The following is a 16658-nucleotide window of genomic DNA, read 5'->3' on the forward strand; positions in this document are numbered from 1 at the left end:
ATTGCTCCCCGGTGTGTGGAATCTTCCTGGACCAGGGATCAAACCTGTATCCTCTGTATTGGTAGGTGGATTCCTATCCACTGTACCACCAGGGAAACCCATCTTTTCTTTTCCTTCTTTACTCTACTTCCCTATTATTTTCTGCCCTAAATCGTTTTCCTGCCCCTTTCTTACGTTCCACCTTTCTGTTTTCCAGTTTTGCTTTTGCCTCTTTCCCTTGTGTATCAGGGTGATTTCAGCTGCGAGTAACAGATACGTGAATCAAACGTGCTTATTCTCCCACACAACTGCAAATCTAGAGCAAGGACAGGCTCCAGGGGGGTGATCCAGCAGCTCAACAATGTTGTCAAGGATTCTGGTTCTTTTTGTTCTCTGCTGTGCCGTGTTTGGTGTTGACTTCGTCTTTATGCTTATAACAAGTGGCCGGAGCAGTTCCAGACATCACATCCAGATGTGGTGATGTTTAAAGGAAAATGGGCTGGCTCTGCCTTTTTCTCTTGACTTCCTCATTGGACAAGATGGATCGCATACTCTTGGCGGACACTGTCGGTACCCTCCCTAGCTCGCCTTTTCTGAGCTGTCGGACCCACCTCTTAGCTACTGGGACTGTTGGTTAAAGAATTCGTGTTCCTGCCTTATCTGGAGAATTATCATTGGTTGAATGAGAGCTGCTTCTCTCCCTTGTAGCTCGGACTCATATAGAGCAGCAAGTAGAAAATACCAGCTCCTTCACCTTAGGGTAATTTCAGGAGCAGCTTTATGTGGTGCAGTTTTTGCTCTAAGGCTCCCTGTAAATTAACTCAAGCTACATTGTTAGTTGTTTTCCCTGCCTTTTCTGATTCCCTTTCTCCTGAGTCATTTCTCCATAAATCATGTGTAGCTAATCTGTATCTCAGGCTCTCCTTCTTAGAACCTAGTTTGAGACAAACTCTTCTTTAACATCAGTCATTGGCATAGGGGACAGAACTACTATGATTAGCTTGGATTAATCATTTGGATGATTGTCTGGAAGCCAATCACAGTGACCCTTGTACCTTTTGTTCCCTTCTTGCTTTTCCTGTTCCCCCACTTTTTTATCAATCATTGTCATGAATTCTTTTAAAGGCTTAACAAAATACATATTAATACAAATAATATTTTCTTAACTCTCTGATGTGTCTAAAAAAATTTAGAACTAACTAGATGTATTAAAAAAATTAGTCAGCATTGGTCCAGCCTCGGTCTACCCATTTAATTTTGAAGAAAGTGATCGTAAAAATCCCTAACATTGTAAAAGTTCGTGTCATTTGTTACTGAAATAAGTGCATTTTTATGTACTTCTTATATTATTTATATCTTTGGACAACTTTTTATAGTCTCTTATCTGAAACTCATCTGAAATTATGCTCTTTTACTGTGCTGACTTATATATTCATTTGACATTATTATAATTATTGAAACATGCTGGTGTTTCTTTGAAAATTAGTTAGCCGGAAGTTATTGAGCATGTAGTATGTGCAGGGTATATCAATCCATTAGAGTCTCTGTCACTCTTTAGGATTAGTGAAGATCCCAATTTTATCTGATAACTTTGTAAGGTATTAGGTACCTTTCACTGTGTCTACTAAATGTCAGGCACTTCACATCCTTTGTCTTTACTTTTCATTGTAATATTCTGGGAAATTATCTTTCCACTTTTTTAAGTGAAAAAACAATCCCCAGTTTAACTTAAAAGAACTTAAGTAACTTTGTCCAGAGTCACACAGTTCTAACAGTAACAGCTAACAGCTATGGAACATTACTGTGCTCCAGGCACTGTTCTTAGTATGAATTAATTCATTTTATCCTCACAACCCTAATAATAAAATTGGGGTAAGTAACTTTTCAAGGTTACTCAGAGAGTAAGAGATACAGGTGGCATTTGAACCCAAATAGTCAGACTCTCCCTGGAGGAGGGCTTGGCAACCCACTCCAGTATTCTTGCCTGGAGAATCCCCACAGACAGAGGAGCCTGGTGGGCTACAGTCCATGGGGTCGCAAAGAGTCGGACACAACTCAGTGACTAAGCACAGCACAGTCAGACTCTAGAGCCTGTACTCTGCCAAAATGCTGTACCAAATAAGACTTCAGTTCACAGTTACAACCAGAGTTAAAAATTTACATGATTTTTAATTTTTAAAAACTTGATTTAGCTGCTCTTTTTTAATTTGAGACTTTGCTTATATGTAGTCCTCTGAGGGAAGAGAGTACAAATTTCTATAAAAAACTCATACTGTAAAACACAAACTTGACCTTCTCATCACTTTTATCTCTTTAGGTACTCCAGTTCAGAATGATCTCCAAGAATTTTTTACATTAATTGATTTTGTAAATCCAGGAATATTAGGCTCTTTGTCAGCTTATAGAAAAATATATGAAGAACCCATTATTATATCAAGACAACCTTCTGCTTCTGAGGTATAGTTTACTTTAATAAAGGTTAAAGATGAGTAGTTTATCTGGGAAAATCATCCATAACTTGGGTATTATTTTAATTTAGGAAAAAATAAATTAGTGGAGTGAATTTTTTATTTTCTCCATAATCTTTCAACTTCTTTTGCATTTCTTACTTTGGAAAATGACATTATCACTTTAAAAAGATTCATAGGTAGGTACTTCACAAAGAATTAGAAATGACCGGAAACATATAAAAATGTTTATCTTTACTGATTTTGAAAAATGTAAATTAAATAACTGTGAAGTGATTTTTGTACATTTCTACTGATTTTTTCATTGGTTAGATTACATTGTAATAGCAAGTGTACCTGAGAATACTGTCCTCTACCAATTGAAATATAAATTGGTATGATTGGAGGATAGTTTGCCAATATGTATTAAAAGCTTTCAATTTGAGTGTATCTTGTGGCCTGGAAGTACCACCTTTAGGAATTTATTATACAGAAGTAATCATAGATGTTTATTAAATGCTTAAAGATTTAGCTGTAAGGGTAAAAAAAAATTATAGATAAAACTAAGGAAAACAAACTAATCTGAAATAAACATTTCTAACCACAATCACAGAAAACTAACCAGTCTAATCAGATGGACCACAGCCTTCTCTAACTGAATGAAACTATGAGCCATGCCGTGTAGGGCCACCCAAGGTGGATGGGTCATAGTGGAGAGTTCTGATGAAATGTGGTCCACTGGAGAAGGGAATGGCAAACCACTTCAGTATACTTGCCTTGAGAACCCCATAAACAGTATGAAAAGGCAAAAAGATAGGACACTTTGAACTCCCCAGGTTGGTAGGTGCCCAGTATGCTACTGGAGATCAGTGAAGAAATAACTCCAGAAAGAATGAAGAGATAGAGCCAAAGCAAAAACAACACCCAGTTGTGGATGTGACTGGTGATGGAAGCAAGTTCCGATGCTATAAAGAGCAATATTGCATAGGAACCTGAAATGTTAGGTCCATGAATCAAGGCAAATTGGAAGTGGTCAAACAGGAGATGGAAAGGGTGAATGTCAGCATTTTAGGAATCAGCGAGCTAAAATGGACTGGAATGGGTGAATTTAGATGACCATTATATCTACTACTGTGGGCAAGAATCCCTTAGAAGAAATGGAGTAGCCATCATAGTCAACAAGAGTCCAAAATGCAGTACTTGGATGCCATCTCAAAAATGACAGAATGATCTCTGTTTATTTCCAAGGCAAACCATTCAGTATCACGGTAATCCAAGTCTATGCCCCGACCAGTAATGCTGAAGAAGCTGAACAGTTCTATGAAGACTTACAAGACCCTCTAGAACTAACACCCAAAAAAGATGTCTTTTTCATTATAGGGGACTGGAGTGCAAAAGTAGGAAGTCAAGAAACACCTAGAGTAACAGGCAAATTTGGCCTTGGAGTAGAGAATGAAGCAGGGCAAAGGATAATAGAGTTTTGCCAAGAGAACACACTGGTCACAGCAAACACCCGCTTCCAACAACACAAGAGAAGACTCTACACATGGACATCACCAGATGGTCAACACCAAAATCAGATTGATTATATTCTTTGCAGCCAAAGGTGGAGAAGCTCTATACAGTTAGCAAAAACAGGTCCAGGAGCTGACTGTGGCTCAGATCATGAACTCCTTATTGCCAAATTCAGACTTATATTGAAGAAAGTAGGGAAAACTGCTAGGCTATTCAGATTATCTCCTAAATCAAATCCCTTATGATTATTCAGTGGAAGTGAGAAATAGATTTAAGGGACTAGATCTGATAGAGTGCCTGATGAACTATGGACAGAGGTTCATGACATTGTATAGGAGACAGGGAGCAAGACCATCCCCAAGAAAAAGAAATGCAAAAAAGCAAAATGGCTGTCTGAGGAGGCCTTAAAATAGCTGTGAAAAGAAGAGAAGCTAAAAGCAAAGGAGAAAAGGAGAGATATATGCATTTGAATGCAGAGGTCCAAAGAATAGCAAGGAGAGATAAGAAAGCCTTCCTCAGTGATCAATGCAAAGGAATAGAGGAAAACAACAGAATGGGAGAGACTAGAGATCTCTTCAAGAAAATAGGAGATACCAAGGGAACATTTCATGCAAAGATGAGCTCAATAAATGACAGAAATGGTATGGACCTAACAGAAGCAGAAGATATTAAGAAGAGGTGGCAAGAATGCACAGAAGAACTATACAAAAAAGATCTTCATGACCCAGATAATCATGATGGTGTGATCACTCAACCAGAGCCAGACATCCTGGAATATGAAGTCAAGTGGACCTTAGGAAGCATCACTATGAACAAAGATAGTGGAGGTGCTGGAATTCCAGTTGAGCCATTTCAAATCCTAAAAGATGATGCTGTGAAAGTGCTGCACTCAGTATGTCAGCAAATTTGGAAAACTCAGCAGTGGCCACAGGACTGGAAAAGGTCAGTTTTCATTCCAATCCCAAAGAAAGGCCATGTCAAAGAATGCTCAAACTACTGCACAGTTGCACTCATCTCACATACTAGCAAAGTAATGCTCAAAATTCCCCAAGCCAGGCTTTAATAGTATGTGAACTGTGAACTTCCAGATGTTCAAGCTGGATTTAGAAAACGCAGAGGACCCAGAGATCAAATTGCCAACATTTGTTGAATCATCACAAAAGCAAGAGAGTTCTAGAAGAACATCTATTTCTGCTTTATTGACTATGCCAAAGCCTTTGACTGTGTAGATCACCACAGACTGTGGAAAATTCTTTAAGAGATGGGAATACCAGACCATCTGACCTGCCTCTTGAGAAATCTGTATGCAGGTCAGGAAGCAACAGTTAGAACTGGACATGGAACAACAGACTGGTTCCAAATAGGAAAAGGAGTACGTCAAGGCTGTATATTGTCACCCTGCTTATTTAACTTATATGCAGAGTACATCATGAGAAACGCCAGGCTGGAAGAAGCACAAGCTGCAATCAAGATTGCTGGGAGAAATATCAATAACCTCAGATATGCAGACGACACCACCCTTATGGCAGAAAGCTAAGAACTAAAGAGCATCTTGATTTTCAAGATGAGAGAGGAGAGTGAAAAAATTGGCTTAAAGCTCAACATTCAGAAAGCTAAGATCATGGCATCTGGTCCCATCACTTCATGACAAATAGATGGGGAAACAGTGAAAGTCTATTTTTCTGGGCTCCAGAATCACTACACATGGTGACTGCAGCCATGAAATTAAAAGACATTTACTCCTTGGGAAAAAAGTTATGAGCAAGCTAGATAGCATATTAAAAAGCGGAGACATTACTTTGCCAACAAAGGTCTGTCTAGTTAAGGCTATGGTTTTTCCAGTAGTCATGTATGAATGTGAGAGTTGGACCATAAAGAAAGCTGAGCACAGAAGAATTGATGCTTTTGAACTGTGGTGTTGGAGAAGACTCTTGAGAGTCCCTGGGACTGCAAGGAGATCCAACCAGTCCATCCTAAAGGAGATCAGTCCTGGGTGTTCATTGGAAGGACTGATGTTGAAGCTGAAACTCCAATACTTTGGCCACCTGATGTGAAAAACCGACTCATTTGAAATATCCTGATGCTGGGAAAGATTGAAGGCAGAAGGAGAAGGGGACGACAGAGGATGAGGTGGTTGGATGGCATCACTGACTCAATGGACATGAGTTTGAGTAAACCCTGGAAGTTGGTGATGGACAAGGAGGCCTGACATGCTGCAGTCCATGGGATCTCAAAGAGTTGGACGCAACTGAACTGAACTGAAGATAGAAAAATCTAAGTTAGGTGCTACATGTTGTATATATTTCATAACATCTATTATACTATTAATTCTAGGATGCACCATTATTTTTTGTACCAGTAGCAAAACACTGTCAGTTGTAATTGTAAGAAGTCATCGATTGTAAAAGCATCCTATTTCAGAGCAGTTAAATTGAGAAAGAAAAAATTTCAGAATTAATACAATACTGTGATTAGTTAACAGATAGTTATTGAGCAGTTTCCATGAACCAGGAACCATATAAAATAGTTATTTATACATATATTTCATAGAAAGGAAAGTGTTTATAATACATTATTTAAAAATAAGACCACATTCATTTACTTCCCCAGCACTTACATATGAAATCCCTCAAGTGGGCCAAATGCTAAGTGCCAGACACGGGGGACTATGATGATAAGCCAAACTGGTTTCTAATTTTCTTGAAGCTTTATTGTTTCAGATCATGTTTTTTGTAACAAATAAAAATAAAACATATAATACGTTTGCATATTTATGCAAACAAAATGATTTTGAAAATATTTATAAAAAGTTTTGACAGCGTTTGCTATTTCTGGTTGATGAAAGTTAGCTTTAATTTTTTTATTTTTGTATCACTGTATTTTATTACCTGTGACCCAGGTTTTTTGTAATAAAAATTGAAAATAGTTTTAAAATATAAGGGAAATTTTCCATGATTTGTATAGAAACAAATATATACTTACACTGTGAAGATTGTAGTGTAGAAGACAAGAAGATTCTATGTAGAGAATTTAAACATATATTTCATTCATACTGTATTTTGACTTTAAAGATGTACTATTATATAATGAACAAACAATGTGTAATGATTTTTAAAGAGTCAGCAGTGCCTTGTGCCAGTAATTTCTTAAAGGCTTTGTTTTAGGATCAGTAATTGTAAAAATATTTTCTTCCAAGAATTTGCTTTTTTAGTGCTTTGATAATGATTTTAAGACTATTGTACCATTGTATCTTCACATAAAAGATTACTTTCAGATAATTCAGTTTGTAGATTATTGATTTCCAGTGGTTGTCAGTGGTGGCAGTAGCCAAACAAGCAAGGATTTGGAGACTGTGGCTTCACTTAATTAAATGGTTATGCTAAACATTTAAAGAGATGATTGTTGGTTTTTCTGTTCTAAGCTGTATTTCAAATAATTCTTGTTTAAAATAAATCTGAAGGGAAGCAATTAGTAAATGTTTGATCTTGATAAAATATTTAATATTCTTTTTAACTGCATGTATTTTTTTTTTGTCTAAAACACTTTTAAGTCTGCAATTTTTCCATAGGAAGAAAGGAAGTTAGGAGAGCAAAGAGCAGCTGAACTTACTTGCCTCACTGGACTCTTCATCCTTAGAAGAACCCAAGAAGTCATAAATAAATATCTCCCTCCTAAAATAGAGAATGTAGTCTTTTGCCGACCAGGAGCCCTACAGATTGAACTTTATAGAAAACTGTTAAATTCTCAGGCCGTCAGATTCTGTCTTCAAGGATTGTTGGAAAATACTTCTCACCTAATATGTATTGGAGCTCTTAAAAAACTTTGCAATCACCCCTGCCTTTTGTTTGGCTCAATAAAGGTAAGTAGTTTGTGAGACTGTCAGGAATATGAGCTGAGGGTTCTATGTCATATGAATCCAAGAGGGCAGATGAGACTAATCCCTGAGGTTACATTTGTGTGTTTTCCAAAAGCTGTGCAGCCTCTCCAGTGTGATTCTTCTCTAGAGCTCATCCAGCCTTCTGCTTGTTCTTCAGAGCATGTCCTTATTCATAGGGTTAAACAGGGGATGGACTGGGCTCTAGAGCCTTCTTCTGGATTTTGTGTCCCATGCCCTCTGGTGCCTCACCTACTGTTTGGTCCTGGTTTCCCTTCCTATTTTATGTTAGTAAAGCCAGTCAGTTTGTTTGGTTTAACACATACAAAATCCACCATTAAGAAATAATTTATTTTTTCCTCATTATAAAAGTGATACATGATTATTGTATGAAGTTTGTGAAAATCACAAAGAAGAAAATAAAAATCATCTACTGGTTAGAATGTAAATTGGTCCAACTGGGAGACAGTTTAGCAATGTGTATCAAAGACGTTAAAATTTTATGTAACTTGTGGCCTGGCAATACCACTTTGAGGAATTTGTTATAAAGAGGTAAAGCTCTTCAGCTAGAGAAAACCACATTTTGTATTAGTAATAATAATCTTAGTTGATGCTTATTAAACACTTACATGTATCAAAACACTAAGTACTTAGCAAATATTGTTTTACTTCACAAAATTTTATGGAGTAAGTATTATTATTACCATCTCCATTTTTTGGTGAGGAAATAGGAACTTAAAGATACACATGTGTAGTCTTTTTCTAGAGAAACTTAATTCTAATGATGCTATGCTTATTATTTAAAAATCTATTTTTTTAACTAAATAAATTGTGAACATTTCCCCAAATTAGATGCCTTCTACAAATACGGTTTTTAATGGCTACGTAGTTGAGCTGTCCATTTGAATATGAACATAAAGCAGTTTGGGCTACAGTGAGAACTTTCTCTTTTGGATTTGGAACAAAGAATCAGTCCCAACTCTGACACTGTTGTTTAGTTTCTAAGTCGTGTCCCACTCTTTGCAACCCCATGGACTGCAGCACGCCAGGCTTCTCTGTCCTTCACTATCTCTCGAAGTTTGCTCAAATTCTTGTTCATTGAGTCAGTGATGCTATCTAACTGTCTCATCCTCTGTCACCCCGATCTCCTCCTGCCCTCAGTCTTCCCCAGCATCAGGGTTTTTTCCGTTGACTCGTCTCTTCACATCAGGTAGCCAAAGTATTGGAGCTTCAGCTTCCTTCCACAGAATATTCAGCGTTGATTTCCTTTAGGATTGACTGGTTTGATATCCTTGGTGTCCAAGGGACTCTCAAGAGTCTTCTCCAGCACCACAATTTGAAAACATCAATTCTTCAGTGCTCAGTCTTCTTTATGGTTCAACTCTCACATCTGTACATGACTACTGGAAAAACCACAGCTTAGACTATATGAACCTTTGTTGGCAAAGTGATGTCTCTGTTTTTTAATATGCTCTTTAGGTTTGTCGTAGCTATTCTTCCAAGGAGTAAGTGTCTTATAATTTCCTGGCTGCAGTCACCATCTGCCATGATTTTGAAGCCTAAGAAAAGAAAATCATCACTGTTTCCACTTTTTCCCCTTCTATTTGTCATGAAGTAATGGGACCGGATGCCATGATTTTAGTTTTTTGAGTATTCTTAGCTTTTTCACTCTCCTCTTTCACCCTCATCAAGAGGCTCTTTAATTCCTCTTTGGTTTCTGCCATGAGAGTGGTATCATCTGCATATCTGAGGTTGTTGATATTTCTTGTGGCAATCTTGATTCCAGCTTGTGATTCATCCAGTCCTGCATTTTGCATGATGTACTCTGCATATTGTGCAAAGTACATTGGAAGGACTGATTCTGAATCCGAAACTCCAGTATTTTGGTCATCTGATGCAAACAGTTAACTCATTGGAAAAGTCCCTGATGCTGGAAAAGATTGAGGGCAGAAGGAGAAGAGGGCGTCAGAGGATGAGATTGCTGGATGGCATCACTGAAGCAGTGGACATGAACTTGGGCAAATGTCAGGAGATGGTGAGGGATGGAGAGGCATGGAGTGCTGCAGTCATGGGGTTGCAGAGTCAGACATGACTGGGCGACTGAACAACAGCAACAGCTCTGCATATAAGTTAATAAGCAGAGTGGCAGTATACAGCCTTGACATACTCCTTTCCCAATTTTGAACCAGTCCTTTGTTCCATGTCTGGTTCTAACTTTCTTCTTGACCTGCATACAGGTTTCGCAGGAGACAGGTAAGGTAGTCTAGTATTCCCATCTGTTTAAGAATTTTCCAATTGGTTGTGATCCATGCAGTTAAAGGCTTTACCACAGTCAGTGAAGCAGAAATAGATATTTTTCAGAATTTCCTTCCTTTCTCTATGATCCAGCAGATGTTGGCAATTTGATCTCTGGTTCCTCTGCCTTTTTTAAACAGCTTGGACATCTGGAAGTTCTTGGTTCACATATGGCTGAATCCTAACTTGAAGGATTTTGAACCGAACTTTGTTAGCATGAAATGAGCACAGTTGTAAGATAGTTTGAACGTTCTTTGGCATTGCCTTTCTTTGGGATTGGAGTGAAAACTGACCTTTTCCAGTCTTGTGGCCACTGCTGAGTTTTCCAAATTTGCTGACATACTGAGTGCAGCACTTTTTAACAGCATGATCTTTTAGGATTTAAAATAGCTCAGCTGGAATTTCATCACCATCACTAGCTTTGTTCGTAGTGATGCTTCTTAAGGCCCACTTGACTCCAGGATGTCTGGCTCTAGGTGAGGGACCACACCATTGTGATTTGCTGGGTCCTATAAGACCTTCTTTGTATAGTTCTTCTGTATATTTTTACCACTTCTTTTTAATCTCTTCTGCTTCTGTTATATCCTTACCATTTCTGTCCTTTATTGTGCCCATCCTTTCATGAAATGTTTCCTTGCTATCTCCAATTTTCTTGATGAGATCTCTAGTCTTTCCCATTCTGTTGTTTTCCTCTATTTGTTTGCATTGTTCACTTGAGAAGGCTTTATTATCTCTCCTTGCTATTGTCTGGAATTCTGCATTCAGTTTGGTATGTCTTTCCCTTTCTCCTTTGCCTTTTAATTCTCTTCTTTTCTCAGATATTTGGGAAGCCTCCTTAGACAACAACTTTGCCTTCTTGGATTTATTCTTCTGTACTACTTATTTATTTAACTCATTTTACTTATTCTTCTGTACTACTTATTTAACCATGGCCAGGTTATGTCTGTGAGCTTTAGTTTGTCTTAACTGGAAGACAGAGATAATAATAACCTCCTGAAAATGTTATTGAGGCAATTTGATGAAAGAAGATGGAAGGAACCTAGCAGAATGCCTGGTCATGGAAGCTGTACAGTAACTATTAATACCCTGTTATCCCCAACTCACCCTTAATTTTTTTTTTAATTTTTATTTAAATAGTAAAATAATTTGCAAACAAATCGAAAGAAAACCTGTGGGTGCTACGTTATGCAGAGGTCATTAATTATGTATTTAGGAGATGTAGTGTTCTGTCACATTTCTCCGTGTTTATTCCTACAGTGGATTATATTTACATAGTTTATCATAGGAGAAGTCAGCTCTCTATAACTCTGCAGTAGACAGGATTATAACAATTTATTAAGCAACTTTTAAAGGAACAGATTCTAAACACAGTGATAAAAATTAAACTCTTTGGGCATGATGCCCAGCAAAAAAAGAAGCCAGAATTCTTCCTTAAAAGAAAAAACCTATGATGACCCAGAATGTACCGCTTAACTATTAACAGGCAGAGTATACTACAAACTTTAAATAGAGGACATAATTTACCATCCCTCTAACATCATAGCAAGTAAGGATCAATAAGAAAATGACTGAAATGAGCCTTTATATATAAGTAACCTTTAAGCAATGGCTTAATAAATGTGTTCCAACTGAAACTAGATTGTTTTCCCAAGTTCATTCAAAATGATGGGTTTCTCTTCAGGAAATGTGCATGGATATAACCAATAAAAATAAGTCACAACTTATATGAGTTGTGTATTTCTGTGTATCTTCTTATATATGATATATGTGTATCTTCTTATAAGGAGAGTATTGGGTTGCATAGAGTCAGAGAAGAGATTGCCCTGTCTAGTTGATTTGGGAAGTCTAACTGGTAAATCTCTGTGATGCATCTCCATGAATCAGGCTGTCTCAGCATAAAGGTGTTATCTGTTAATTGATTCTTAATTAGGAGTATACATTATAGTTTTCAGGGACACTGTTTAGAGGACATTCAGATTCTCTGAGAGTAGGACCCAGTCATGAAGATTTTGAAAAAGCTGCCCCGAGTGATTCTGATTATGTGCTCCTGGCTGAGAACTCTTGTGCCTTAGGATCACTCACCTCCCTTGTATTTTGGTTTATTGTTCACCAGACAGCGTAGTGCTAATAATTTGGTTTCCCCATGGACTGTTTATAGGATAGAATACATAGACCAGTCGGTTTAAATAGTCAGGCCTCATTTATAGGTCAATAAATTTATATAATTTATAGTCTGATTTAGTCTCTTAATTTGGTTAGTATGGCTCATTTCCCTAGAGCTTAAGCATATGCAAGTTTCTGAACATGAAAAGCTGTAGATTGGACCCAGGGTCTGTCATCCTTTGATAACCCTGCCAAGGTGTAGGCATTGGTGTAGGAAACCTAACCCAAAGCAGCCAGCAACCATCTCTCCTCTCATATATATCCCAGTTATGTAAAATATCTTAGGGTTCCAAGTATTTTTAATCAAGTGATTTTACGCAAATATTGCTATGTTTTGGGAATAAGCCAAGTTAAAATTAGTACTTTGTGCCAAGCAATTTATGCTACAGGACTCACTGCCCTTAAGATGTTTCTAGTAGTATTAGTGAAATATTACACATTAAAGCATTAGGGAATTATTTTAAAAAATTGTTAATTGTACAACTAAATAAATTCAAAGTTGAAATGTACTGTGTAACCATAAAGTTTTAAGACTTAATGCCCCCCAAAAGGTGTCTGTGAGTAATCAGGTGGAATTTGCATTGGGTCCTCAAGTGTTTATAGAAGTGCGATAATTGGGCAAAATAAAAAAAGTGACGGAACATTCCAGGCAGGGGACATAGGCTGAACAAAGTTTCAGGAACAGTGAAAAATCTGCTAAATGTGGGAGAGAGTGAGGAGACTGCCAATCCCAGAAATTTAATCTAAAAAAGTGATGCAGTCATTAACAAGTGTAATCTCCAGTTTTGGGCTCACATGTCAGTTTTGGCGGGGGAGTTTTGGAGGTGGTGATAATCTCTTTGGAATAATATACAAAAACCTTTTGTAAAAAAGCCAAAATATTGTAACTAACAGTAAATTTCTCTGTTAATGTGTTGGCAGAATTATTCCTTCTTGTAGAAGAAGTGGATAAGATTGAGTTTGTGCTGAGTATCACCTGGGAGGTGCTGTGTGAGCCTGCAAATCAGGAGAGAAAAGGAACGGCAGGGAGAGAAGGAGGGAAGAAGAGAGAAAAGGAGGCAGCAGTGATGAGGATCCTCAGGGTTTCAGAGCGCACAGATTTCCTAGCACTGTCTGCCCTCTGTTTTCCTCCCGTTTATTTCTCTGCTACCCGCCTCCCCCTTGATCACACATTGGCGATGCTACTGCCCTTGTGGGGTTCAGGGAGCAGGCATTTTGGAGACATCATTAGAACTGCTCTGTAATCACTGTAATCAAACATGGTCGAATTGTGACCTTTAAAGATTTACATAACAATTAGAGTGGGCTTTTCAGGTAGCTATTAAACTTCATTTTTTTTTTTTTTTACCCATAATTTAAGCATTTTTTCCTCCCTGTTTAAAAAACATGAACCAGGGTTGACAGTTACCCTTTTTAACAGGAAAAAGAAAGCAACTCAACTTGGGATGAGAGTGAAGAAAGAAATCTCTATGAAGGCTTGATGAATGTGTTCCCTGCTGATTACAACCCGATCATGTTTACTGAGGAAGAGTCTGGAAAACTGCAGGTGCTGTCAAAGCTCTTAGCCGTTATCCGCGAACTTCGTCCTGCTGAAAAGTAAGAGCGCGGTTTAATAAACCGCTTCTATGTGCTTATGGATTTCAGCTTAGACCATGTCCTTACTCCCTTTCCTCACTGCCTCTTTTTGAAAAAAAGAAAACATTAAAGACAAGTTGTTTTCTTTTTTGGGAGCATGGTCAGCTCCTAGTCTTTTATAAACCTGCCATTACCAATGTGTCTGTAAGTTTTTATCTGAGAAAAACTAAATGTAAAGTAAATACCTATATTTAAAAAACCCTAGAGATGTCTTTTGATATGTAACACCTAACTTGTTTCTTTTTTTTAAAAATTTTCTGTTTTTAAATTTGTTTATTTTTGGCTGTGCTGGGTCTTCATCGCTGCACGGGCTTTCTCTAGTTGCAGCGAGCAGGGGCTCCTCTCTCGTTGCGGCACACGGGTGTCTCATTGCGGTGCCTCCTCTGGTTGGCACCTAGGGCCATGGGTCCTAGGGCGTGCAGGCTTCAGTAGCTGGGCACGTGGGCTCAGTGGTTGCAGCTTCCAGGCTCTAGAGCGAAGGCTCAATGGTTGTGGTGCCCTGGCTCAGTTACTCTGCAGGATGTGGGATCTTTCTGCATCAGGGATCGAACCCGTGTCTCCTACCTTGGCAGGTGAATTCTTTACCACTGAGCGACCAGGGAAGCCCCTAACTCATTTCTTTATCTCTTTAAGAATCCTCTTTCTGTCCTTCAATGTTGATACTCCTAAGGACATTCTCTTCAGCCACCTTCTCACTCTAAAGATCCTTCCTGCCTTAGTTCTAGTCCCCTAGTTTCAGCTATCAGCCATATAGTGTTGATTCGAAATCTGTATCTCTAGTTCAAGCCTCAATTTAATGGACTCTAAATCTGTCTGGATCTCAGCCTTCTCATGTACCAAACCAGCTTCATCACTTTGCCATTGCAAGCCTAAATCTTTTTTCACTGTTCCTTGGCATGATGAATGGTACCATATGCAAAGAAAAAGCTTTCATCATTCTAGACTCACTTTTCTCCTGCACTTTCCCAGTGTCATCAGTCACTACATTCTATTGCTTTTATTTCTTGATCTCAGGAATCCATTTGCTTTCTGGTACCAAGAATTTTTTTAGCACCTGTTTTGAGTTTTATTGTAAATATTTTTAAAAATTTATTAAAAAAAATTTATTTTTGAGGTCTGGTTGGATTGCACTGCTGTGTTAATTACTGCTGTTCACAACCAAGATTTTTGTTTTGAGTCTTGTAATTACAATTGGATTGTGGTGGTCTCATATAAACTGTGTTCCTCTGACTTTCAATCCCATTGCATATCATTGTGCCCTAAAATGTATATTTTTTAAAATACAAATGTGAACACGTTACTCCTTTTCTTAAAAATCATTCAAAGATTCCCAGTTGCCGTCCAGAAATTTCTAAACTCTATAGCACATTGTTCAAGACTCTTCATGACATGGTGGTACCTCCTTTTCCAGCCTTATCCCTCTTGACTCTTTCACACTTTCAAGTTGTCCAATTATACCAGAATCTATTTGCAGAACCTACAGTTTGCTCTGCTTCTCACCTCTGTTCTTACCTGTTGCAGGTTCCTATGCCTGAAATACCCCCACTTCTCATTCTTCTGGCTGACTTTCTCTTAAGACTCAGGTCAGAAGCTTTCTCCTCTTGGAAGCCCCTGGCCTCATACTGAGTTAGCGGCCCCTCATCTGTACTCCCCTAGCGTCATGTACCTGCCTCTGATGGAGCTCTTCTCATGTTATACTGTCATCAGTAGTTCTCGTCTATGTCAGCACCTGTAGTGCAGGGACTGTGTCTTAATTATCCTTGTAGGAGATATTCAAACTTTTTGAATGCAAAAATGCAGAGAAAAGTTTGCAAAATAGTAATTATATTTAATTGTCAAGGAGTCTGCTTCACCTCTTTGGAGTATTAACAGTGTCATTTGCTTTTTTCATAATACTGACGTGACTAAGGAAACTTTCTATGAACTCTTTAATACAGTTTGATTAAAATGTTTTATTGGATGATATTTTATATATACTAGTTTGTCCACAATAAACTGTGGAAAGTTCTGAAAGAGATAGGAATACCAGACCACCTGACCTGCCTCTTGAGAAACCTATATGCAGGTCAGGAAGCAACAGTTAGAACTGGACATGGAACAACAGACTGGTTCCAAATAGGAAAAGGAGTACGTCAAGGCTGTATATTGTCACCCTGCTTATTTAACTTATATGCAGAGTACATCATGAGAAATTCTGGGCTGGAAGAAGCACAGCCTGGAATCATTGCTGGGAGAAATATCAGTAACCTCAGATATGAAGATGACACCACCCTTATGGCAGAAAGTGAAGAGGAACTAAAAAGCCTCTTGATGAAAGTGAAAGAGAGTGAAAAAGTTGGCTTAAAGCTCAACATTCAGAAAACTAAGATCATGGCATCTGGTCCAATCACTTCATGGGAAATAGATGGGGAAACAGTGGAAACAGTGTCAGACTTTATATTTTTGGGCTCCAAAATCACTGCAGATGGTGATTGCAGCCATGAAATTAAAAGACGCTTACTTGGAAGCAAAATTATGACCAACCTAGATAGCATGTTAAAAAGCAGAGACATTACTTTGCCAACAAAGGTCTGTCTAGTCAAGGCTATGGTCTTTCCAGTGGTCATGTATGGATGTGAGAGTTGGACTGTGAAGAAAGCTGAGCGCCAAAGAATTGATGCTTTTGAACTGTGGTGTTGGAGAAGACTCTTGAGAGTCCCTTGGACTGCAAGGAGATCCAACCAGTCCATCCTAAAGGAAATCAGTCCTGG

The 16658-nt window shown here is 38.2% G+C and overlaps 1 protein-coding gene across 7 annotated transcripts in view; it reads left to right on the forward strand.

The window, feature by feature from the left end:
* The window catches only part of RAD54B (RAD54 homolog B), a 108241-nt gene that overhangs the window by 78576 nt on the left and 13007 nt on the right, over window positions 1-16658 (forward strand). For all 7 annotated transcript variants that reach the window (XM_061123768.1, XM_061123769.1, XM_061123770.1 and 4 more), the window contains 3 exons: window positions 2297-2436; window positions 7510-7800; window positions 13694-13869. In XM_061123768.1, coding sequence (XP_060979751.1) covers window positions 2297-2436; window positions 7510-7800; window positions 13694-13869 — 607 coding nt within the window. The remainder of the gene's footprint in view (window positions 1-2296; window positions 2437-7509; window positions 7801-13693; window positions 13870-16658) is intronic.

Source organism: Dama dama, chromosome 21 (genome assembly GCF_033118175.1).
Source record: "Dama dama isolate Ldn47 chromosome 21, ASM3311817v1, whole genome shotgun sequence".
Taxonomy (NCBI): Eukaryota; Metazoa; Chordata; class Mammalia; order Artiodactyla; family Cervidae; genus Dama; species Dama dama.